Here is a 27,244-nt window from a genome sequence, read left to right on the forward strand (position 1 = left end):
GTTAAACATTTATATGGTTTATTTTATTTGATCAAAGAAAATTGAATTATGATGTGTAATTATGTAACAAACAATAATAATAAAACTAGATATTTGCCAAGCTGGAACTACAATCTGGGGAAAAAACATGAATAATTTGTTCTTTTTATTGCTGCAAAAGTTTACTTGGGAATAAACGGAGAACAAGAAAACTGTTCATTGCGGGATAAATTATGTTTTGTTCTATGCACTGTTTTAATTAAATAAATCTTTATTACACAACATTGCTCTGCTGTTGATCATGCCAGATGTTGAGTTAAACTAATTGAGAGAGTAGTAATGACCAAGCACTCATGGAATCTGTGCACAAACTAGAAATTAGTCTCAAATTTCTACACATAATATTTTGGCTAATTTAATTATGCGTTCAGTCACTAATAAGGTTGAAGTACTTTTAACTCCACTTTGAAATCAGAATTCCTCAAAATCAGCATAGACAATTCAAACAGATTTATTCCGGGCCTGGTAATGACGTTTTCTTCACGTGCCCAAAGAGTATGATTACCATATATTATCATCCACAGCAGAGGGATGTGCTCTTCCTCAACACTACACACCGTTCAGTGCGAGCCTTTGGGACAATATTGGACACATTTAATCTGACAGCTGTCATTTTGAAGCTTTAAATCCATCTTTCTGTGCAAAAAGTAGATACTCAATAATGGTTGAAATGTTAATTGTTGTGGGCCAGCTTGTGCGGTGTGTATAATTTACGTAATGAAGAGCAGCTGAGAGAGTGAAGCTGCTGATTTGTACAGTCTGTTTAATGATGATGAATCCTGATGGGCACAAGAGGGTTACATGTTTATCTGAATGCATAAACAATCTGTTTGAGTCAATTTGTCGGCAAACAAATCTGCTGCGGTCCAGCAATTGGAGGCAAATTTGCAATCTGCACAAAAACATTAGGGATGGGGTTTTTTTTTCAGAGCTTTGAATACAGGGGAAAAATATAATTCACGTGCTCAGAATTGCATGCATTTTCCAATAATGGATATACATATGCATGAAATGCAAATTCTTCAATGTATAACAGTCTTTAGTTTCATAGACATTTAATGTTTGCATAAAGTGTCTAAATGACTGTTTAATTGTCTTTCCTAATGCACAAACATTTGAAATGTCAGTCGTGCTTTTATTCTTAGATAATTCATGTCTCCCCTTGTTTTATTAAACCATTTGGGCATATAAGTGGACCTTGTTGTCTTTGAAAGCACACAGTAAAGTGTTGGTTTCACAGTCTAAAGCTCTTGAGAGGTATTCTCTATGTGCTGAAGTATTCTTGGCCACTCCTTACCTTGGGAATTAGCCTGCAAGACCCCAATGCTGTCATCAAACTGCATAGATTTGATGTTAAGAGATGCCAAGATGCATTCCTTGTCCTGCAGTGAAGCATCGTCGATATTGTTCTGATTGGCTGACAGGATAACGCACATGTCGCAGAGGTTGATGTTGACGGCTCTTAAATCAGCTCGACTTAATGGCGTACCCTTCAGCGGAGAGAGAGGAAAAAGAGGAAGAAAGAGAAAAACAAATTAAAGACGGCACAGAGCTCAGGGAAATTAGTTAACAAGTATTTACTTTTCTAAAGGCAGTGACATTCAGCTGATCTAACTATGCGCTGAGGGAAGAAGAGATGTAGTCTAATCTAAAGGCTAGCCTTTGCTGATGGCAGCTTTTTGGCTTCGTTTTTCATACTCAGTCAAGGCGATGCTAACAAGCACTAGAGCAGGAAGCAAAGCCTGAGATTCACACGACCCACAGGAACCTGCCGCCAGAACATCAACACTTGAAAACAAATTGTGGTGGTGCTATTCCATGCAAAGAGCTTGTAAAAGGGAACATCTGCTGCAAAATAAGGTCTTACTCCTTGAGTCACATGAATGCATAACGTTTACAGACAGCTTGTTTTCTCCAGGTGTAAAAGCTCTAGGCTCATTTACAATGCGTGTATACTCACAGGTAAGATGGAGACTTTGGGGAAGTTGTGAAGGGTTTCCCACTCTCTCCTCAGATAATCTAATGAGCCCACAAACACAATGGGCTTTAGCTCGTGGTAATGGAAGTTGCTTGCTCTCAAAGGCATCACCAAGTTTCGAAGCCCCACTAAAGCTGACGTGACATCTCCGAATATACAGACTACTACATGCCCACTTAAAACCGTCATGGAGGCCTCGCTGCGTGTCTGTGGTGAAAAAGCCAGAAACAAACAAGACAGTTACAATCTCGTCAGCAAGAATGGAATAAGAGCTCATATACTGCCACTTGATTACAGGGTAAATATATAATGCACTTGCTCAAAATGGCATATTGTAATAATGAGCATACATATGCACAATTCTAAAATGTACAATGGCTTTAGTATCATAGATATTTATTTAATGTTGACTCAGTAATTGTGTCTCTAAAAGTGCAAATATAAGAAATGTCCATAGACTGTACAACATACACACTAACAAAACATGTCACACTTCTCAAATACATTCAAAACTAGAGTGACCTTGGGTACTTTGAGGAATCATCAGTGATTTCTGTATAATTATTCCCAAATTGTGCTACATGACAAATTTATAATACTAAAAATTATACACATTTTTTTAATTGTTTATTATTTATTAATCTTATATATATTTTTTTTTATTCTTATTTCTCATATATATGACATTCATTTAGTTTTGTGTGTGTAAAAGAACATGATATTATTCTGTTTTCCCTTAAAGTAAGTAAAATAAGATTTCATAAATGCGAGATTTAATAATACTTCTGCTTTTGAAACACTGGATTCAGCATTCAATTTGAGCATGATTGATAATGAAATGAGATGTGAACAGTTTTTATGTGTTTTTTTGTTTGTTTTCAAATGGACAAAATCAGTGCTATCATAGTGCTACAAGAACATTGCATGAATATGAATGATGTAAATATGGTATTATTTCACTCTCAGATCTTAAGATTGCACTCAAAATGTGCTTAATTCTGAAACAATAGAGGTAAAATTCTTGTGACTAGGTGATTTATAACACACTGCAGTTAAAAAGATACCTACCAGAATGACCTTCTCAATTTCTTTGGATGGACACCAGTGAAACATTCCAGTAGAGTCGTATCTTTTCACATTAGCATCCATGTTCTCAATCTGCTCGTTTCCCGGAATGAGCAGAGGGTCATGTCTGAAAAGAGAGCATAAGGAGGAGAAAACGTGTAAGAAGAAAACATGTTCGCTGGCCCTATTTGCAAATGAAGGTTAGTAAAAATGCAACAGTGGGTATTTATCTTCTGGGCTTAATTGTGACATTTGTCAAAGGACAAACTTTCTGCACATCTCAATAGACGTCTATCGACAATAAGCAGTAAACAGCCTTGTGCTGACATGGCTTATCATTGTCAGATTGAATTTGTGCATTGGACTCCATCATAACTGCAGCCCTCTCCTGGCTGCCAAGACTGCGGAGTCATCAAAGTCCGCTCCGGTGACAGCACTGGAGTGGAAGAGATGGAGCCAGAGCACTTCAGTGACTGAGTGGCACCAGAATGGAACGCCAATTACCGGCTTTTACTCCGCATCACTCCTGACGTGATGCGTCCAACGGTAAAAGCTTTAACAGAGGCGCACTTTAAATATTTTAGGAATTTGCCCAATCACATTTTGCTCCCCCAAACTGAAGGCCATTAATGTTTCAGCAGCATGTCACGTCTAAACAGGCTAACCTATATCAGCGCGCCCTGCTGAAGCTGATCTGAGGGGCATGTTGACCGTGAAAGAAGTCCCAGCACTTGGGTACAGCTCGCATTCATTTTAGTGAACTCCCTTGAAAGCTTTCTAAACTCAGTAGTTGAACTATACAACTGAAAAACAGAATTCACAAACCAAGTGTGTGGCCATGTTAATTTGATGCCTGGTCTATGGATGTTTGGTATGACTAGCAACTCAAAAACATATAGTGGAGTGCTGTTTTGAGCTTGTTATGGTTGCATTCTCTGCCTCAAATACAGAATTATTGGTAGAATTCAATATAGACATGCCTGCACAGTTTAATATACTCAATACAAGAATATATAAGACCAATCACATTTTTTTTTTTAAATGTATATTATCAGATTAATAAAGTGTCTATTCTCGCTTTTGACTGAATTTCAAATCCCATTTGTTTTCTGTCAAATTCAAAAACAATGAAACTTAAAATTAATTACTGCAATATAACATTATTATTGTTGTTATTATTCAAACATTCTTTAAAACAGACAAATAAAATCTGTTGTTTGCATAAATATTCAGCCCGTTATAGCAGAAATGTATGCAGATAAAAATATAGCAAAAAAATTGCCAATAAATTTGAATTATTAAAATAACTACTAGGGATAGGCAACGTATTAAATATTCACAATATATGATTTAGATGGCAATAATAAATTCATGAAATTCTTGAGTCATTTCTTTGTGCTATGGGTGTATTTTAGTTCAGGTATATTACAATTTGTTTTCCCTCAGTGACTCTTGAATAGATACTCACGATTTCAGGGCAGTTTTTGTGAGAGACCACAGAACCCTTGTAAATGCATAAAACTGTCAACTAAAACCCACAGTGCCGCATGTTACCGGGCCTGAGATGGGCCAAAAAGGCTGCCTTTGAGGAAATGGCCTCGGGGCAGACAACAAAGCCCCATTTCTAAGACACGGCTGCAGGGGAACATGCTCTCTCAGAGTCTGTTCGACCCAGCTATTGTGATAGTATTATCCACAGTGCTAGATTAACAACCATTTACAAAGGATTTCAACAATTCATTATTTTTAATTTTTTTTAACTAGTCCTGTCTGATAATGATACTAAATAAAACGTTATTACATGAAACAGCTCAGCTTTATAAGTTTTGATGGTCTGAAGCTTAAATATAGAGCACGGCCAATAAATTACAGGATTTATCACTGTAATGAATAGCTATTTATTTATTAACACCAGGGTGTATTATTTTATCTCATGAATGTGATGTAATTTAACTGACATAATAATACCGTGCCTGTTATGCCTTGTTCTGCAACACCCTGTAATTAAAACAGCACTAAATGAGGTTTGTAAATTGCATTAGGCCCTTGTTAATCACTCTAATAATGAATGATGGGACCTCTGCCTCACCTTCCATATTTGCATAATGTCAGATAATATTCCAGAAAATTAATTTACACTTAAAATAACTGCACGGTTATGTGAAGCACAAATACTAATTTCAATATTCAACGACTGCACAGACAAAATGCAACAACAGATTTGTGGAAATTCTAGTCATATTACAAACCTCATGATTACTTTTTCCCTCTATTCCTCTCTCACCTTCCTAAGCAGGTTAATTCAGTGAAACGCGCCGCTTAGACTGTTTGATTGCTAAAATATCACATCAGAAATGTGTCAATTAGCATGCGTGCATGAGATGATATCAGACTGTGTGCAGGTGCTAATAACAGTGAAAGCATTTAGTGCTTTTACACCCTGACTGAATATTTTATTACGTGGCGCATGTTTCACCACTCACTCTACGGACCTCTGTCATTTCAATCTCCGCTCAACATACTGACTGGCGCAGTGCACCTCTGCCAAGATAGCTATATCTCACCCGCTGTCAGAGCTGCCTGCCAGTCACAAGCACAATCCAACGCGCCATGCCACTCCAGAATAAAATATGTGACGTTACTCCCTGCTGCTAGGGAACCCGACAAATGCATTGTGACTTCCCACAATTAGACGTGTTGTGTCTCCTTTGAAGTGTCCTTTTGAAGCACGATACTGTCATTGTGTAATATTTCAGACATTCTAAATCAACTTTCGCAACTAAAAACATCCAGAAATACATTTATTTCATTTAAAATAGACATTTAAGCTAAAAAATAAAAGGTCTAGAGAACTTTATAGGAAATTATCGGGTACCCTAAGCAGGACAGAAAGTTCTCCATTTAATTGGTATGTCCAGAGGAGCGTCCTAGACGTGCATTTGGGGAAAGAGAGAGCGAGAGAGAACAGAAGTTGCCCTGAGAGCCGGGCGAGCTGCTTTTCAAACAGCGTTCAGCTATTCCAGCGCATCACTTGGCAGTCACTGGCTCCCCGAATCCCTCTCCAGCAGCCTATGAAAGCAGCTCCTCGCTTTGAAAATTTTCCCTATCATGCAAACTGACAAAGGCATACTTTTCAAAAACCCACAGCCAATCTGTTGATCATTATTTATTTACGACAGCCTGGAGGCGCAGAAGCCTGTAAAAACCATACTTGATATGGTATACTCTGGCTGTTTTTCCCTTTCCTGCTTGTTGAATAAAGTATCCCTAAGGCTCCCTCAAACAATCGCTTTTCATTTTGCATAAAACGCACCTTGTAAAGGCGAGGTATTCAATGTATGTTGTAATATATTGACAAGGAGGGCACAGGTTGAGGGAGTCCACGGGTCGGTCTTTGGTAATTTTGATGTTTCGCTCCAGGGCTTTGGCTTGAAAAAGCTTACACCTAGAACAGAGGACCTGTCATCCAGTACCCAAGAGCCAGCTGAACACACAGGCACCCTAAAGCAGAGAAAACTTTGACACCGCTTTGAAGCGTTTCAAAACAGGGTAAATAACTCCCAAGAATTATTATCACTTGTAGATCAAAGAGCCGATGCATACATTACATGGCAAACGGGGACCTTCAAATCTGCTCAGAAAAACAGTTTTGTGCTGTAAGTTGAGGAATAAAAAGATCCTTCTGAGCAATCGCTGAAAGCTATTTTTTTTTTCATTCCTCTCGCAGTTTATTGTTTAAAACTGAGAGCGAAAAGAAACAATTGAACATTGATCATTTTCACTTGGAAAGCAGACTAAAGGGCGAGATCCTCTGCAGGGCTGACAGTTTACAGTATGTAAAACTCAACATAATTGCTTCTTTTGGGGAGAGATTCATGTTGGAGACCTCTGTCTGGGTTACTTTTTATACGCTACAGCGAAATGCCTTGTGGGTGGCACACAAATGGAAATAAACCAAATAAAATGAAATAAAAATGTTTAAACAAAACAATAGAATGTTAAAAAAAACTATAATTAAATTAAAAGTAAAACATTACACAAATAAAAGTAAATCTTAGACAAAAATAAATAAATACAATTAAAACTGCTGTTTCATGTAAAAGATTCATTTAAATATTACATTTTACAACTATTATTAAAGTAATAATAAGCCTGCAACATCATGCTGGCATTTTATTATATTACAACTGATTTTTCGAAATGCGAAAACAAATAATATCAAGCATGTTGGCTATCACTTTGCAGAAAGTTGCCCCTTCCTCCAGACCTTCAGCAACACTTTCTCACATGATGATGTGCAACGGAGGGCATTGTCTCTGTCTGCATTTTTTACAACCTCTGCATAAACGTCTCCTGGCCACATGGGCGGAAAGCAAGTCCTTTTATCAGTCAAAATCAATTAACAGCATTATAATTCCAGCGGACAGGATAAAAGGAAGGTAATATTTGAATTCATTTTTGATTGCGATGATACATTTCACATATGGCCTTAAGTACGAAAAACACTCCTCACAGGGGTTCCCACAATAGATGAAGAGCCCCGAGGCTAAGTAACCATGCTGGCGTCTCTGATTGGTTGGCACCGTCATTAGTGCCACCGCTGTTTAAGAACTACATGTGGACGGGACTGGGGGGAGATGACAGCTGAGACTTTAAAGCAAGAGTATTTTTCAAACAGCTTTTCATAGCTGCTTTCATGACAGAAATATTTCAGCTCTATCATTAACCGCTGACAGGCTGACAGCTCAAACGCCTCGGCCTGAAAGGCCTGCTCTCCCCTCCCCCCTCTCTCTCTCTCTTTCTCTCCCTCCACACTTTCTTTTTCCTTCTCCCACCATCCCAGCACCATCCGTCCTGTCTCTGCCTCTCTTTCCTTTTGAAGGGTGGAGGGAGCGTCTTGAAATCAATGTCTTACCTCGTCATTTTGGGTGAGCAGTTGGGTGAATTTCGCATGCCTCCGTTGCGTTGCTTCTTTTTGGGTGACAGTGTTGACGGATGCTCATCTTCGACTGCAAACACATGCAAAGAGTGTCAGACTGTGGACAGCTGGGATTGTAAAGTGTGCTGGAGATGACATACTAAAGAACACAAAAGCCAACACTCAATCAATCATTGCAAAAAACACTCAAATCTGAGAAGACCTCCAAAAATAGAAAGATAAGAGTGTTAGTATGGACAAAAGTACACTTAAAGATAGCAAGTACAGACCTGAAGGACAACCATTAAGTTTTACACCCTGTTTTCCATGAATTCTCATGAGTTCTGCTTTTCAAAGAGTTGTGCGGATCTATTTCCATCTGTATCGAAATGATCAAACTCTCTTTTACCTCTCTGTCATTGTTTGGAGGTCATGAGCTCGAACAATGACAGAAGGGAAGAAAAAAGAAAAAGAAGAGTAATTTGGTGTGTGTTTTTTAATGGGTGACTACATGGCAAAATCAATCCTCATCACTCAGAGAGCCGTGAGTGATGGCTCCGCTGTGAGTCTGTCCCCCGTACCACAAGCACTCTCAGCACTGAACAAGCACCCTGAACTGAGCCTTCTCATTCTGAAACGCCTCTCCAAGAGGACATTACTGAGGGAACTGTGAATGTCACAAGCTCTCCGCCTTATAAACACATCATGTGTGAGCTTTGAAGCTGTCTGAAGGTTGAGCTCCTTAAACTTTCGGAGATGATATGAATATACTAATCTGAAATATTTGAAAACTATAGCTTAACTTAAAGGAATAGTTCACCCTAACATGGAATGTCATCATTCATTCACCTTTATTTTCCAAACCTATATGACTTTTATTCTTCCAGGAGAAATTATGAAAAATGTCCTTGATCCTCTTTTTATACGACAATAGCGTCAAATTCTGACCCACGCATCAAAACATTTACCATATCTGAATTGAGCATGAGCACAAATGAGATTTGTGAGTGTTGGAGTAAAATTAAACATGTTAAATAAAATTGTATTTTATTTTAGAGTTGTTGTCACTGCATGAAACAAAAGCATAGCCATTTTTAAAAATTTCTCCTTTTGTGTTCAACAGAAAAAGAGACAAAACTTTTTTTGGGTGAACTGTTCCTTTAAGTAGGTGAGAAATTATTCAATATGATGCAATAAAAACTAATAAATGTTTTCAGCCCTGGAATTTTGCACCAATTTCCATGTATACCACAGTACATAATGGTTTTTTTTTTTTTTTGGAAATTATTTTATATATCTTATGCTGCACTACTATATTTATATTATACAGTATTATTCAGGGTCTTTTTTTCTGCATAGCAATGGGTATTTGTGTATGATACCAGGTACTGATCACAACATTTTGGTCTGATTTGTATTAGAGACAAACTAGTAACCGAAAACCAAACTCCAAAACACTGCAAACTTGCTACAGTATAGTGTGGCACTGTTAGAAATCCATCAGCAGCACGGCAAAATATTAGAGACAAATACGGCAAACACATATACTTGTATATCTCTGATTTCCCTTTGTCATCTAATTGTTCTAATGAAAAAAGACAAATTAAGCAAAAAGACGCTGTCTGTGTCTTCACCAAATGCCAGTGCTTGACATTTGAAATTACACTGTGGAGGGAGCAATGTGAGACGGTAATCAACTTTAAAAATATCACTACTGATAAGACAGCGGTGCAGTGGCCCTTTGTTCTTTACTATGGTTGTTGAGCGAGTGGCCTGGCTGGGCCGGACCGCTCTCTCCTGCCCTTGCTCCTCCAAATTAGGCGGCAGAGATTTACGAGCTACAGTGGTGCCCTTCAGTAAGAGGCTTAACAATGAAATAACTCCACCTGCAACACAGCCATTTCAGCAAGTCTCTGCTTGTTCCAAATTACATTACGGCACTTTTACAACCTCAATCAAAATAGGATCAGCCCACCAAAGTGTGATTGCTGTTCCATACCACGGGCACCTATAGCCCTCGCTTTTTTGTGTCGCCGATCAGAACGATTGAGCTAGACATCTGTCTCCTCTGCTTCAGAAAGACAACTGGCTGATGCAAGCTTTAACGCACAACAGAGATACAAGAGAAATAAGAAACACTACAGTCCTGAAGATTTTGTTTGTACAACTTGGGGTGTCTATGACAACGAGTTTACAATGAGGTCTAAAAGTCTGAGATCACAATTATAATCTATTTTAAACCTGGAAATAAACCCAGACTTTGGAAAAAAGAAATGAGAAAGAAAATAGAAAATAGAATAGAAACAAACGCACTAAAAAAAAAAAAAACATTTTAATTAGTGGTCTTGCATCTCACGGTATATGATGGGTAAACTAGCTATTCTGGTACTTCTATACTCCCATTGAAGGCAGTTGTGGTTACACACATTACACACACACACCCACACATTTAGTGCTGGGACAGGGGGTACATTAGCCACTAGCTGCTCTACATGCACGCGGCAGTGACTGCAGGGACCCATGCAGGAGGAAGGGGTTGTTTGCGGTAGCACTGACTAATGCGTCCTAAAGCACAACCTACAGTGCGTGGGGACGAGCGTGGAGGACAAGGTGCTGGGGCGGTAGCGGTATTTTCCGGGCAGGCTGCGGGCCCGGTTCAGTCCAGCCAGGCTGAGGCGTGACTGTGAGGGCGGTGCCGGAGGGAGCAGACTTCCTTTCCGGTTATTAACAAGAGGGACGGCAGTCGTGGAGCACCCCACAACCGGCAGCACACTGGGAAGAGTGTTGGGAACAGCCATGCTGTTGGCCAGTTCGATCGAGCGGTTTTGACAAGTCGCTCTAACTTCCTCCTTTACTGTCAAACAGTGGAAGACAAAACAATGAGAGATGACTGTGATTTCGGTCAGTGACATATACCATTAACAGGTTCCCACGAAAGAGAAAAGAAATATTTTACAGATCTTAGAGTTAGAGTTATATTCTTTGTATTCGTATTAGTTTAATATGGATTTGGAATTTTTTTATTATTATTATTATAATGTAATGACTCAATGTAAAAATGTCATGTGGTGTAAGCATCAAACAAAATGTACTAACATATTTACACCTTCAGTGTGACAATCTGAATCATTTAAAAAATAATAATTTTAAATATACTTTTCAGGATAATTTCTTTTTAAAATCAATGAAATATTAATGCAAAAATATAATTACGTTTCTGGGGAGTCGAACCACATGACATTAAACTTGTCACAAGAAAAGTTGATTATCTAATATTTTTCTAATCAAATGATTTATTATTTTAAGAGACTTATTAACAGACAGTCAGAGGCTCTGCAGGGGTCCCACAAAAATGTATTGCAAACATACTGCTATCAACTTTAAATTAAAACCAAGTGCCTTGTTAAATAATAATAACAAAATGTAAAATAGTTTTAAATAAGATTAAAAATTGCTATACAAGTCGTCTAAAAGCACATGCCATTAGTGCTTCTAAACTAAATATATTATGATTAAAACACTGCAGCATTCATAATTTATCACTGAACTGCATGAGAATCACATAAATATTTAAGTATGAAAATACAAGTTGACATGATTTTCATTGTTGAGCCATTTATTTCACCCTTTCGATTACCATTTACAGACAGATCCACAAATCTGTGTGCCATAAAGGTAACCACCGTATTTTTGAATAATTGACGATGACCCCTCAAGTTTTATAAAACACTACTTAACCACTTGCCAAGCGCTTTAGGTGAAATGTTCAATATGACATTTGCTTTTCCATTGCTAATAAACATTAATTAATTAGAAGCACTTTCTTCCCTGCCTGCTCTGCGACAAGACAGAACAAAGCATGAACATATTATTCCTGATAACCGTCAGAATGAATCAGGTCACAGTGCAGGTAGGAGATGTGCTTGCACAAGGGAACACGGCAATCTCTTTACAATCTGCCTCAATATACGGTAAAGCAGTGTTAAAACAACATATCTAAAATGTGTGAAAATCAATACTTCATACAACACACGAAAATGTCTTAGATTAAGCTGCGAAAAGGACCAAAATAACAAACAATCTGCTGTCTGACAGACGGGAGTATGCAATGTGTATAAGGGACCTGAAGTGTTCCACACAGGGAGTTATCAAGCTCACCGCCTGCCACCCGAGCCATAAGACTCCAGCCTAATGCTATCTACATAAAAGGCAAGAGGTTAACCAATATCTGGTGTAAGTGGAAAAGCAGTTTCCGCCCGCTCCCCAAACCTTGCTCAGAGCAATAAATAGATGGTTATTTCTGCCGTCAGCTGCCGCATAGATTTAAAGGCCGCCACAGATAACTCCTGGATTCATCTGGCCCCTGTCAAACACGAGTAGCATTATACAGAGAACATCCGCTGTGGCACTTTCACTGTGGATTTACAGTAATCCAGACGGCAACTGTCCCTTTATGAAATGCAAATCCTGTGACGAGCCACAAATGTGCATTCTTATCAAGGCCATTGTTAAATTATAGAAAGCACATCTGTGAGAAAATCCATTTTGAAACTTTATAGAATTTGATGGTGTCTCTAAATAAATAAATTCTCTATACATACACTTGCCATCATTTTACTTCACCTAAATTCTCCTAATTATTTTTTTATTATTATTTTGCTATTAAAATCATTTTTTGTCCTTCAGATGCAGAAATATAACACAAAACATTTAAACAATAAACACTCACTTCAGCTTATTAACTATGCAAATACATAATGAAACGATTACATATAACATTAAAACACATCGAAACGGTTACATATGAAATGAAACTTAATAGCAGTAAAGCTAAACCTCTCTCAGCATTAGTTTGGCGTCTGATTTACCTAAAACAAATTTAGCTGCATGTGAACCGAACCCCAGACTCTGGCTGTGATCCCATTTCCCTGGAGTTGTAGCGCCATCTGCTGTTGATGGCGTCACAACACAGAAACGTATCTAAGACTCCACACATGCGTGCAATACATCATAGCATTTCTAGCTCTTCAATCATCCCTCGCAAGGACACGGAGCTCTTTATGCAACATCTGGATTTCATATGGATGCCTCTATTCAGCACCTGACCTTTCTCATGCACATGTTTTAAAGTCGAGCAGCCCCTCTGATGCATTTGACCAGAACCCAGTGCTGAGAAACTGTCATCACGGCCCCCCTTACCATCAATCGCCAGTAATCTACAGAGAGCTGAGGATGGCAGCTTTTGTGCTGTAATGCTAGTTGGGGTAAAATCAAAAGCAAAGAGCCAAAGCAGGCAGGTTGCACGAACGAATGGGGGAATGAGGAAAACAGAGAAGTACACTTACGTGATCTGACATATCCGTTAAACTTATATTTGGCTGAGGGGAACGCAGAGACCAAAGTGTGGATACAAAAAGGAAAAGAGAGAGAATGAGTGTGAGATAGACAGCAGAAAGACAGTACATCACACTTACACAAGGACAGAGAGGAAGAAAAGTCAAGTTAACAGCAGTTAGAAGCAAAAAAAGGATGATGAAGATAATCATATAAGCAGGAGATGATTAAAGAAACCAAAAAAAACAAAAGAGGTGATTAGTGAAGGGACTGGACTTAAACGAAGCGATGAAAATCAAGCTGCCTGTTCAGTGTTTCCACATCACGGATCCATTTTAAGAGTCAAATGATGGATTCTCGTCCCAAGACCGATGACGAACATGCTGCCCAAATCCGAACAACCTCACAAGGATCATTATGGTATTTGGAATTTGGCTGGGGAAAAGAGAATGCTTTGATAAGTCATCATTTTATCCTTGACACTCAATTTGATGAAAACCAGTGAAACCGATCAAACAGATGTTAGCAATCTTGAGGCTTTACCAAATAGTTAAACAACAAATTACAGATGTCTCCCATCACATAATTGCTTCCGTAAAAATTAAATGCTGCCAGCTGATCATTTTTGATCAGTAATTACTATCTTGTCAACTGCAGATGAACGCCTAACTGTAGGCATAGCATTCTGGAAGAATCAAGATACTGTATGCAACAAATTTGTGACAAAGCAAACAACCTTTAAGCTATTAAAGTGAATATTAACTGATGTTATGAATGCATGATTTGCCATTTTCTTTCCGTAATGTTTTGTATTTCTAAGTGAAAAAAAGTCACCAATATTTGTGATATTAATATAATTTCATATTTAATATTACAATATTTTTTATATTACATTTTTAAATTAACTATTGTAGTATTTTAATAATATTTTTTAATTAATATCAAAATATTTCAATAATAAACTAATATTTTAATAAATATTCACAATTATTTAGCCTACTTAATTAAATATATACAGTATATATATTTTTTTTAAATGTGTGTGGGACTTGATTGGGTTCTTAAAAAGTAGCTATTATGGTATTGGTTAACATTATGCAATAGCCTGTGAAGCCTAAGCATGTTTTCACACTGTGTTTGATTGCCTGGTCCGAACCAGAGTTTGATTGCTTCCCCTCCCCCTCCCCCCAGTGGATAGTGTTCACATTATATTTTTGCATCCGAACCATGGTGCGTTTGCATCGTCAACCAGCAGCTGTTTACCCGTTGCATGGTAACGACGATGCAGGAGAAGGCTGAAAAATGCATAGCGTTACTCCCCTAACTTTTACATTTTGGCTTTTGAAATACATTTCAGAGGAAGATCAGGCCATTTTGATTAAACATTATGAGGCCAAACTATTTTTGTCTTTGGAATACAAAGTGATAAATCATTTAAAAAATAAATAAATAAATAAATAAATTGTGTCAATTTTGATTTCACGTTGACTTTAAGCTATGTCTATGTTGCATATAAAACTTGGAGTTTCAGTTTATCTTGCAGACAATCATAATGAGGGATGTGTTCAGAGGCATGTAGGATGTTCTATACTGCAGCCCCCATCGTTGCAAAGTCTCATCTTTCGTTACAAGTACTGTATCTGATGCCATAAAGGTCACATCGCAGGCCCAGGGCGGGGCGGTGACACAAGCGCTCAAGCAGGGGCCCCGCGCCGGTCCTGGCATATGTCGCTTGCGATCTGCGGGCGCAGGAAGAGTCGGCCGACTCTTTGGCTAGCATCTGTCCTACACGGCGGAGGGAATGACCGGCCCTGCTCCTGCCTGGTGGTAAGGAACTGTCAGGTTGAGTTTAATGACACACCAGCTGAGCTGGGGAAATGAAAATGCAAACATAATTTTCATGTCAGGCTGCATAAGAGCCGACGGTGCTGAGTTCCACCCTGCAAGGAGCGGACAAGATCCACTCTCTGGGCTGCGCCGTGCCGCCCCACCCAGCCACGCTCGGCACATCCTCGGCAAACTCCATAACCAATCAGAGCAGGCAGGACAAGAGGGAAAAAGGAGAGAAAAAATGCCCCGAAGACTCAAAAAAAGCAGTGACCTCTCTCCCTTCCCTCTCAGTATGCCAGCCTTGCCAGGCGATTGTTGTTTACAAAACAGGCATGTCTAAGACTGCCCTGCTGGAAACTTCCTTGTGAAGGCTCATAAGTTCAAAACAGGAATTAATACCCTTTGCAATGCTGAGCACCTTGAGAGTCTTTAAAGCTCGTGTAATGAGGGGATAAGTCTCGGCAGGTGGAGCGGAGGGACTGTAATTGTCATTGTAACTTAGAGTGGAGGCAGCTAACTCACTCGCACAGTATATTTGCTCCCTAAAGCCTGCACTTGCAGAGATAAAAAAAAAAAAAAACCTCTTCTTAATAGTGTGCAGTGCACTAGAGCTATAATGAGTGCTACATTGCTCCCTACTCCTTGTCAAAGACTCTATGGGCATTGATTGCAGCCAAAAGAGTGACAGTGTCGGCTTTTCACACATCTCATGTTCATACTAATAATTCTTTGTCTGGCTTTGGAAGAAAGGAGCATTACCATCCTGACTGATGCATGCAAAGAATCAGAACAAAAAGTGCATGAGGGCTATTTGAGAAAGCGCCCACCAGGGAACATCACTTCTGTAAAACAGAGTGCATTTACTGTCACGTGTTTCATGCATTCAGCAAAATTACTGCATCCAGGGGAGTAGTATTTATTTCAGTAATAACTGAGCTACTATAATGTGCAGGTATAAAACCACCATATCATGCTTAGAGTAGGGATGTGGTGATATTTATGCTTTCTGAACACAAGTGGTGAGTGCCAGTAGTTTTGTTTCCATTCAAGTTGTGAATGTAATTTATGAAGAAATGTAGAAAAAAAATATAACAAATAAGGTAGCACTTCCGCCCCACATGCTTAAAAGAACAAAATAATAATCTTTAGGAAAACTGGTGCAAAACAGAAATGCAAATGGAAGTTGTTGTCACAGAGGAAGCCACTGTGGCTTGCAGTGTGGAACGTGCGATCTAAACAAATGTAAATTAAAATAAAATATATAGAAAGAAATTTTAAAGAAAGAAATATATATGTATATATAAAGACATTTTCAGAACAAGGTAAATAACGATGAAGTGCTCAAAGAATTTCATCAGAAAATCATTACTGATTGAGCAAAATCAAAATCAGATGGAGGAACTCTGTGAATTCCTCATCATAGAGATGTAATGCTAGATCTGAGGCAGAACCGATGGGAGTGAGTCAAACAAAGCCGCAGCTGGCATTAGCTGTCAGCCTTGTCGAAAACGCACTCAATTCAGAAAGAAATCGGCAGCAATGAAACCAATGAAGGATGACGCTACATGAAGAGATCAGCAACTATGTAATGACCAGTAACTGGTATCCAGGGATATCACCACAGACCAAAACACAAGACACAAAGTCAACCTCATCATAGGGTTTGATGCTAATCTAAGCTGATGTGGCGAACAGTCGGAAGGCAGTTGTAGAGGAAATGCGATCGCCTGAACTGACCCCTGCTTTTATAGTAGGTCGCACCGCTGCCATTCCTAATTGACAGACGCTTTAGTATTTCACATCTGCTAAGGCTTAATGAGAAGACCCCTGTTCAGCGCTGTCCTTTACACAACTAACTGCGTCAGTCATCTGACCTCATCCAATCGGCTGAGTCACCGCCATCTCAATTGAGTTCCTGTCAGGAGATCTCTTTTTAACTTTCCCATTGAGCCTGACAGTCCCACTGTGGTATACAAGGCATTAAATAAAGCACATTGACTTTTTCTCCCCTGATTGCTGGCTAAGAGAAAATCATCGAGGAGGATCAGATCCTGTGGAAAGGGGGAGAGTTTGACGTGTTTTTTCAATTGCACCTAAATGTGGACTTTACTAAAGGAAGAGGTTTTATTTCAGCCAGTGGAAATGGTGGAGGCATTAATGGCTTGCGGTTGTAAAACATGATTGTCCAAGAATAGCAGAAAAGACATTGCCAGTTTATACTTACTCTTTATGAACAGAAGAATCTCACTTAAGATCCCTTTCAATCACAATCTAGCGTTTGGCATGTGAATTAAAGATGATTTTAATAAAAAACAGACATATATAGTTCTGACTGTTTTACATTTACTGATATCCTTCCGATTTTGCTCAATTACAAATATAATCAAAAGGGATCTTGACCAGTGAGATGGACATTTGAGTTACATTTGCTTGTTTCTAATATTTGAAATAGGAAAAGACGGCATGTGATAATTGAACACATTCAAAATTCAAAGACCAAAATATTTTGGGTACCCAGTGTTTGAACCTGTGGGGAAAAAACAGTTAGTCATTTGTTTGCATGTTTCCTAACCTGAAGAAGGGTCTTCAAAAAAAAAAAAAAAAAAAAATCACATGAACATGAAAATATTATCACAACATCATCAATGTACACAATTAGCCCATGGATTCGATTAAAAGCACATCATACAGTTCATTTAACAGATACATGTACACCTGCCATGTAAAAGTGTAAACACCAAAACAGTGACTGCAAAATGTCACCAGCACCGCACAAGTGCTCCACTAACACAGCATGCGCCAACACAGTCCTACTGCACCTACTGCAGCACTAACACAGAGAAGCCACGTCACTTCAACTACCACCAATTCACCAAACGAAAAAGAATATGTACTAGTGTACCATCCAATAAGCCACAGATACGGAAATAATGGAGGAACGAAACAGACGTAAAACACAGCATATGAAACACGGCACAGACACGCACACTCACACGCTCACAGGTCACGGACATCGAACGGCATGTGGTTTGTCGATCGAACTTACAGGCACGTAAACTGGTTGAGCAATCATGAACAGAGACAGAAGAAAGTGGGAAGGCCCTCTGAAGACTGTCCATGTTACTATGTACACTGCCTGTCATGCACGAGCAGTCGCGCTCAGAGCGCCCGCAATCAAAACAACATGCCAGTTTCATTCGCTTGTAGACGGACATCTTGGCTACAGTCATGTGTTGGATGAGAGGAGAGGAAAGCAGCAGGTTAATGGCAAGGATCAAAAGAGTTTTTCAACCAGGGAAGTCTGAAGGTAACTTTTTCAAACAGGAACAAAAAGTGCAATGCCTTAGCAGCAAGCTCTGACAGGTTTGACCCGCAAATGGACCACTGCACTCCTGCTTGAAGTACGCTTCGGATAAGCATCCGATTATGTTCCCACTGCACACGTGAAGTTCGATCCAAATTTGAAGGTTAATACCAAATTGGACTTTGAAAACATCTAATAGAGGGCTTGTTTAGGCAGGAAGCAGTCGTCTCATTGGGGTCAAGCCGTGCCCTAAGGCTGATCATGTCATAAAAGGTTAAAAGGTCAGATATGACAAGATGATCAGAGGTTGGGGCAAGGAACATTCAGGCAGAGAGGAATGGGTGAATGTGTTCAGCAGTGAAACCTCTTTGGATAACATCCTCTGTATCTAAATGAGAGGATCACGTACCTGTATCCCATCATGCAGCAGCAGGTTATCGGCATCACAACGTGCTACAGGCTCTATCGTGGGAGCTCTATTCTGTTCGACAAACTACGCTCATCACTGGACTCAATTAGGGATCGGTTGGGAGATTTATATGGTAAACATGCCGATAGGCTACTTCTCATTCCCTGATTAGAAGATGCATTCACATGCATTGCGCATTTTATTCAAACATACATTACGTGGACAGTATGTATGTGTGTATGCAATTTTTATTTATTTTTTGGTTCTCAAAGGAGCTGTGGTGAGAGACTATAGCAGCATGATTGCTGTGAATCGGACTAAAAACAGTCCCTGGTACACATTCTCCCGGTGCCACCTCGCTAACGGACCGTAATCAAGTCTGGCACCCTCAAAAGAGCAAACAATCCACAGGGAAAAGCCTGCTTTTGACTTCCATCTGAGGTTATGAGCCTGAATTAAGAGGCCAATTTCAGTTGTATGCTGGAGAGATAATACGGTAAATGACTTGGCCTTTAAAGCCATAACCTCAGGGACTGTTATTCTAATAGAACCATGCAGAATGGCTGAAATTAAGGAGAACAGGCATGCAGTGGGAGGCGACCGCAGTCGTATCTCTTGAAACGGCAGCCCGGTCGACTGTTTACGGGGCTGAAACAGATTAAGGCAATGTGGAAACATGCAGCAGCGGGGTTTCTACTTCATTTCATGCTGAAATCTATCGCTTCAGAGTTTGAGGGTTGACATTCATCGGAGCACATAGTATGTGGTTATGTTAGTCAGTGAGACATGGAGGGCGGAAGAGACACAAGACAACATGATGATGTGAGTGACTGAACACGACTACACAGAGAGCCTAATTACTGAAGCCTCTTTAACAGAACAACCCGATTTAGCAAGAATGCTCTCAGCACCCCTATCGTCTTTCCTCGCCCTACAACGTCCTATAATTCAAAGCAGACTACGTCATGTGTTAAAATACTAATGGAAAGGAATATATCTGAAGGATTTATAATATGGTCATATGCACATTATAGCCAACTTTGAGCTTATACTTACCAAAAAATGCTTAAATCTAGAGTTATATTAGATACAGTGAAGCCTTACGTTCTTAAAATACTTAAAACAAACACACCTCCATCCGTAACCGATGTAAAGCAAACAACACCCTGGCTCCTTGGGAAGACCTACATAAAGAAACCTAGGTGACAAGTGAGAAGACCCTACAGTGCACATTGGCTGATAGCAATCTTGCTAAATAGGTTCATGAGGACCTCAGTGTTCCCATTCTGTTCCGTTCTCATTTGTAGAACTACAGTGGCATCTAGTGGTCAGCATTGTGTACAGCAGCTAGATCAACACCTCCGTGAGCCTAATGTTGAGAGATGCACCTATCAGTGAGGGCAGTGAGTAAAAAACGACCCAACTACTGAAAAGAATTGAAATTCAGAATATTTCAATTCGACCGATGGTTCTTGTGTCGTGTATAGAAGCTGGGCAGGGGCCGGATGGTGGAGACAAAGGGGAGGCTGTAGGCAAGAGGGAGACCAGATTGTTTTGATTGTGTTTTGGAGACGATGCTCGTTAAGTCTAAGAATTTGAAGAACTTCCCACAGAACTCTTTCTGCTCTCTGAAAATACAGCAGCATGCGAAATTGTCTTTGACAGCGAGGGGACGGATTCAAGTGGACTCAACCGCCCCCCCTTGGCACTGGTGAGGTCCATGACTAATAGTAGCAAAATCAATCGGCTTGTTTGACTTTTTAGATTGTCATGACAGGTTACGTTGAGTTTTCGGGAGAGTCAAACAACCTCTGAAATGAATCACCGATTTCAGAATGGTACTATGAGTAAATCTTTGGGAGGAACTGTTATTGGTCAAGAACTTGTTCTTCTATCTTATTAGAGACTGCTTTTTAGGGGTTAGGACAGGTAATTTTCAGGCCCGTAAATTCTGCTATATTACTGTTTTGGGCTGAGGACAGTGGAGAGATGAGAGGTGTAGGAAGGATGCAGCAGCTAGACTGATACATGCAACATATATAGATATATATATAGAACTATTATCAGAGTGAGACAGTCAGACTGTACTCTGGGCCACAGGAAACCCGTTTTTACTCACAATATGTCACTATCAGTGAGAGGTTAAAATAAAGAGGCGGTATTCCAAGGCAGCAAGGAAGGAAATACATCAAAAAGTATGTCAATGATCATAAAGAGGGTGAAATAAAAGAACACAAACTTCCATTACAGCAATGGAAACCTCATCTCCCTTACTGTGAGGTTATTGGCCTCTTCTCGGATGAAATTTAGTTTTGGGAGAGTGCATATCATCAAAACATGATTGGGATGACAACAAAAGAGAATAAAGTAATACAAAATTTTAGCTCAAAATTTCACTGTTGTTGCAAGGGTTTGGGGTCAGTAATTTATATAATAATGTAATAATACTTTTATTTAGCAAAGAAGCATAAATGTTATAAAAAAAACATTACAGTAGAAAACTGTTATTTTAAATTGTAATAATATCTAACAATATTACTGTTTGTACTGTATTTTTTATCAAATGAATGCAACCTTGTTGAGCATAAGAGACTTTCAAAAACAAAAAATCGGTAGTGCATGTGCAGTCAAACATAGTTTATCATCTGAAACATCATATATAGTTTTAAATAATTATATTTAATGTAAACAAACAATAACTAAACAAGGATGCAGTTAAAGGCAGCAGTTTAAAAGTGCACAGTGAAAGGTCACTGGGAATGAAGCTGAATTATTCATCTTGTGGTTAACTGGTTTGGACAAATGCTTATATAGGTCATGTAATAACAATACATCATTCTAATATTAATGTTAATGTATGCTCTATGTAACATTAACATTGCTTCATTCTACCAAGCCAACATTAGCAAATGACAACAAACATTTAGGTGCTGCCACATCTACGTATATATAATTAAGAGGGTGTTTAAGGAAATGCAGTTCAATCAAATGATGTGAATGTCTGCAGGAGCTGCTCTGACAGTGGACTACACTCTGAGCTATTAATCTCTCTTCTACTTCAGTGACTTCCTGTCAGAAAGTGTTTTTGCCAGGCTGAAGCAGTGGGACATGACAGTGGCGCTTCCAAACGGCAGTTGCGTTGGGCGTTCTGGGTAAACTGGGTGGATATGATTGGTAAAATGATCCTGGGCCAAGATGTGTGTTTTCGGTGTGTCTGGCAAGGGTGGGCCAAGCTGCTCTTGCCTTTTGTTTTTCCACCTGACTGGTGTCATTACCTCCGCCTTTCTCCCACTGATGCCACCGTGAGCTGACAGCCTCTCTCTTCAGCCCTGCTAATCATGTCATTCCCTCTCTACATCTGTATCTCTCTTCACCATTAGCATACTGATGACTGGCTTTTCTCAAGACTCTCTCTCTTTCACCTTGTCATCTTTCTCCCTCTTTTTCTAGGTCTCTAATTTGAAGGTAGTCTGTTTTTGATGAAGGCACTAGTTTCTCCAGTTCATCGCTCTAATATTTTTAGCATTTTTCTTTTTAGTGATTGCAAGGCAGCAATGTGTTTTGTATATAGTTGTAGTCACGTGACAAATTTTTTCACACTTTCGAAATATGTGATTTTCTTTGCACATATACAATCGTTCAAAGATTTTTTTATGTATTGAAAGAAGTCTCTTAGGCTCAACAAGGCTTTACTTATTTAATAAAATCACTGTAAATGCAGAAATATTGTGAAATATTATATTACAATTTTAAAATGCTATTTATTCCTGTGATGCAAAGCTGAAATGTCAGCCGTTACTCCAGTTTTCAGTGTCACATGATTCTTCAGAAATCATTCTAATATGCTGATTAATTTCTCAACAAACATTTCTAATTATTATCAATTCTGAAAATATTTTTTTGAAAAATACTGAAGCGCACATCTGATTTAAACTTTACTATCCTAAATGAGAGAAGGGTAGCCATCAAATTCAAAAAGTTGAAAAAGGGCAGAAGGCTGAGTGGCTCTTTTCAAATGTAAGCACTATAGTTACAAAAATTTAAATTGTAATTTATGTACTTTACCAACATAATAATTGTAAGTTTTTTTTTATTTTATTTTTTTAAGATTTAGTTTTTGTGAATTGAATAGTATGTGAGCGGAAGAGCAGAACCAAAACCTAAAATCTGAACTTTTTGAATACTATTCTTTTGCTGCCTTGCAAGTTTTTTTTATTATTATTATTATTATTCTTTTAAGAGTGAAACTGACATGAGCCTATAATTTTATTTATAATACGTAATGAAAGCTTTCAATGTAACTTTAAAAAAAAAAAAAAAAACGGACATTTTACACAACGTAGCAGTGCCCTACAAAGTGAAAAAGAGTTGGTGGATACTTTCCGATCAGACTGGACACGACAGAAGGGAGGGATGGTCGGGTGTACTTACTTCTCTTGCAGCCACACTTTTTAATCCTTTTGGGATCTGTGATGTCATCATGACATGCTTTGCAGTAGAAAAATGCTCTAAAGAGAGACAGTAATGAATTGAACATTTTGCTTCAAATGGTGTCCTTCAAATTTCAGTTTTCATTTGTATTAAAAATCAAAAATCAAACACAAGAGTGCATGTAATTCTGATGGACTGTGGACATATTTACCTTTTCACCTCTTTGGCGTCACTGGCGATAAAGAATCCCAATGTCCCCTCTTGCATCTTAACGTGATTTCCGGGGTTGATGAGAATACTGTTCAGTCAGAAAGAGGGTCATTCTTATTACCATGAAGAAAATCAATCTTGCACATGCAAACACTCTAATCAAGAGGAATGGTACACATGTTTTTGGACAAAAAAGCTGCAGGGAAAGGGACCTATTCAAGAAATACTGCTTAGGCCACTTGGCTTCACACAAATACAGTACAGCACACAACAGCATGACTTGCCCATTTTAATTCTTTTCTCAAGATGGTCTTAGATTTAATTGTCTAGGTGATGAGACAAAAGAAAGAATTAAAATTGGGGTGTTCAATTGCAACAATCTAGGCGTTCTGGTTGACGGGCCTTCAGAAACACATAGTGCGAGGTCTATTGTCACACAGCAGTGCTATTGAATTCCTGTTTTAGTTCAGTGGAAAGCAAGAGAATGACCAGCCCACCAAGAGTTCAGGATGCATCCTGGGTCTCTGAATCTGCGATAACAGCGCAACGAAGCCAATACATGCCATGCTGTTTTCAAACAGGACAGGCTAATTTGGAAATTATGTTAAAGACATTCTGATAACATATCATTTGAAGCTTCAGCTCATGGTTATTATTTTTACTTTCGTTGTTGTTGTGTGGCCAAATCATTTTTAAAAAAAGCACTGAGGCAGAGGCTGCACTACCAATAATCACTATCTGTCACTCAAATGGACTGTAAAGTTTCTGTCATTGAATATTTTTTCCATCATGTTTAACTTTACTGACTGTTATATACAGCAGAAATGCTGTATGTAATATCATCTTGCTATAGTATTTATTATCATTATTAAAATTGCAGTTTGTTTTAACATGGAATAGATGACCTTCAGTAAACCATGTAACGCATATTTAGATTAAACCAGGACCAGATTAAACCAGGCTTTTATAAATGTGCCTTAGAAAAAAATATTACTGGTGTGCTTCTTGAGACAAAACAATGGCACTGACATATTTTAAGATAATCAGATTTGTAAAAAAAAATGTGTTTTGAAAGAAGTCTCTTATGCTCGATGCAGTTGTGTTTGATAAAAAAAAGAAATATTACTGCAATTTAAAATAACTATTTTATATTTTAATTTGTTAAAAATAAAATGTATTCCTGTTATGTCTTATCTGCAGCCATTACTCCAGTCTCACGTGATTCTTCAGAAATTATTATAATATGATAAACAGATACAGAAACTGAATAAAAAAATTATAAATTGATACATTTAATTTCTTTAAAAATGTACTTTTGCCCATTAACGTTCAAATGGTTAAAAAATAATCAATTCAAAACATGTAAAGATGGCAACTGTAAAATGAGAATTCATAGGTTTAAATTGTTCTTTTTATTGTCAAAATGACAAAGCCTTCTGGATCAAATTAAGTAAATAACATGATTTGTTTGGTTAAGGCAACCTCTGCCTCTAGGTTTGGCTCCCAGCGGTTGAACAATCCCAGGCTATTGTGAAAAATTACTAGTCACTGCCAAACCTAAGCTTGGTGGGCGAGGAAATTTTGCTGATTATGAATTCAATGTCAGCTTCCATATATTTGGGAGAGTCTGGTTTGTAACTGTAGAAGTTCAACAGTGTAGACAGAGCCACTATTGAACCACTGTATCATTCCCCATTAATTAGACAAAGACAGGATGACACAACACAGCCATCAATGGTTGCCAGTTGTTAGGAATCATCAATGAATTAAGTGGTGGCTGCAACACTTGACAACTGCCCAGCCTGACTAGAGAGTCAAGGCCAGAGAGCCCAGACGAAAGGGAAAGGTGCATGACAGACATCCCATTATTCCATAGATTCAAAAAGGTGGCCAGCATCACTGGCTCTCCAAAATCCATATACTTATTTACCATTTGATACATGTAGTCTATCAAAATCCTTTCCTCTGGGCTCGTCAAATAACCACTTCATTGCAAATGAAGGCCGAAAGAGGGGGATTTAATCCATTATAAAGCGGATGTTGGCTGGTCAGTTAATGAAAATGTCAAAGCTCACTGTATTGCTTGAAATTATTGTGCTGGGTTATTTATCACTGAGCTTTACATCTGATTAAATAGCCCCCTTAGCGAGAAGCAGCATATTTGACATGCTGTTCAGAAGATGAATACAAATGGACTCATTCACTGACATATTCACATACATTGCTCCCCAAATTTGAGATTTTCACAACATTTGACGCTAAATCAGACAGAAGCCTTATGCAATGGGTCGATCACAGACTGATTGCATGGAAATGGAGGCTTCCGCTCATATCAAACCTCATATTATGGGAAACAAAGCAAGCATCACACATCACGTGATAGAATACGGGCATGCGGTTACCAAGGCATCACAACCAAGCACATCTAAAAGAGAGCAGGTGCAGCCATCGCACAGCGACACGTAGATGCAAACTGTTGCAGTAACTTCTGTGCAGTTGGATTGTTGTATAGAACACCAAACTGACAGGAAGTGACCTCACTTCATAAACATCTACTCAGAGACGCACAGGCATTTGGGGACATGATGAAAGTCAGTTCCAGACAAACTTTGACAAACAGACCGACAATTCAGTCACACGCACTCGACAGAATCAACATATCATACGCACATACAAATACAAATCACACTCACTCCGACACACAAATACACACAAACGCAATACAGTGTTAGAGTGGTAATGACAGAAAAGGCAAATATGGTGCCATGAATAGTGTGGCCTTTAATAACCAGTCAAGTGTTTAGCGTTTAAAACTGCGTGAAGTAAAACTTGCCATATTGAGACATCAGTTCTTAATGAAAAAACACTATTTTCTGATATATAATGCACTGAGTACAGTTGTTTTCCGATTAGGGCAATTTTCTCTGTGCATTACGAAATAAGTGAGAAAAACATGAAGTACTGTTGGCATGGAGAGCACAATGCTGAAAAAGACACGGACAGAAATGATTTGCAGCTGATGAAAACTGAAAAGTAATCGAAACAGGGAAAAAAGGAATGGAAAGGAGAGGAAGTCTAGAACAAAAACCAATGATGCACGAACATGGAGTGGATAAACGTTGTGTTGATATGTGAACAGCACAGACAAAGAAACAAGTGAATCGAACAATAGCAACTACTCTCTCTGCCTGCAAAGAAGTTAGTGCATTAAGCACAAAGAGAATCACAATATAAGAGATAGCGAGAAATTTTGGCCATTTTTGAGAGGGAGGTGGTACAATATCCTTAAGATTTTCTCCCACAGTTGATCTAAAGTGTAGAGGGGTGAGATAATGAAGAGGGCATACCGCTTTCTGCTTCTGCAAACAACAAGAAAACATTATAAATCAAACATAGACTGGGAAAAAAGGAGGCGAGGTGTCAGTCATCTGTATCTGCACAGTAAGATCAGGACTCTAAAGTAGAGGGCAAAACAGTCACTTTCACCATTAAAAAAAAACAAAAAAAACACTTCGCATTGGTTAAATCATCTGTTCTACAAAGGGAACAATATGGTCTAAATCCCAAAGTGCTCTTCTAAGTTTAGACCAGCCTAGAACACCAAATTGAGAGTTTCGCTAAAGGATAATGCTGTGCCCTCTGAACGTTTTTTCATTATGTGTGGTATGGCAAAGTTATGAACCAAAGTCTAATAGCCATCCATTAGAAAGTAATCAAATAATATGA

General features: G+C 38.7%; 1 protein-coding gene across 4 annotated transcripts in view; it reads right to left on the bottom strand.

Moving 5' to 3' along the window:
• Positions 1-27,244, bottom strand: part of kcnma1a (potassium large conductance calcium-activated channel, subfamily M, alpha member 1a) — a 180,017-nt gene that overhangs the window by 14,129 nt on the left and 138,644 nt on the right. For 3 of the 4 annotated variants that reach the window (XM_081351034.1, XM_081351036.1, XM_081351037.1), the window contains exons 18-24: positions 23,520-23,606; positions 23,309-23,385; positions 13,346-13,378; positions 7,998-8,091; positions 3,086-3,209; positions 2,000-2,224; positions 1,337-1,529 (exon numbers count right to left, since the gene is read on the bottom strand). In XM_081351034.1, coding sequence (XP_081207160.1) covers positions 1,337-1,529; positions 2,000-2,224; positions 3,086-3,209; positions 7,998-8,091; positions 13,346-13,378; positions 23,309-23,385; positions 23,520-23,606 — 833 coding nt within the window. The remainder of the gene's footprint in view (positions 1-1,336; positions 1,530-1,999; positions 2,225-3,085; positions 3,210-7,997; positions 8,092-13,345; positions 13,379-23,308; positions 23,386-23,519; positions 23,607-27,244) is intronic. The other variant, XM_081351035.1, reaches the window with a different exon arrangement.

Source organism: Scardinius erythrophthalmus (assembly GCF_964197995.2).
Source record: "Scardinius erythrophthalmus genome assembly, chromosome: 21".
Taxonomy (NCBI): domain Eukaryota; kingdom Metazoa; phylum Chordata; class Actinopteri; order Cypriniformes; family Leuciscidae; genus Scardinius; species Scardinius erythrophthalmus.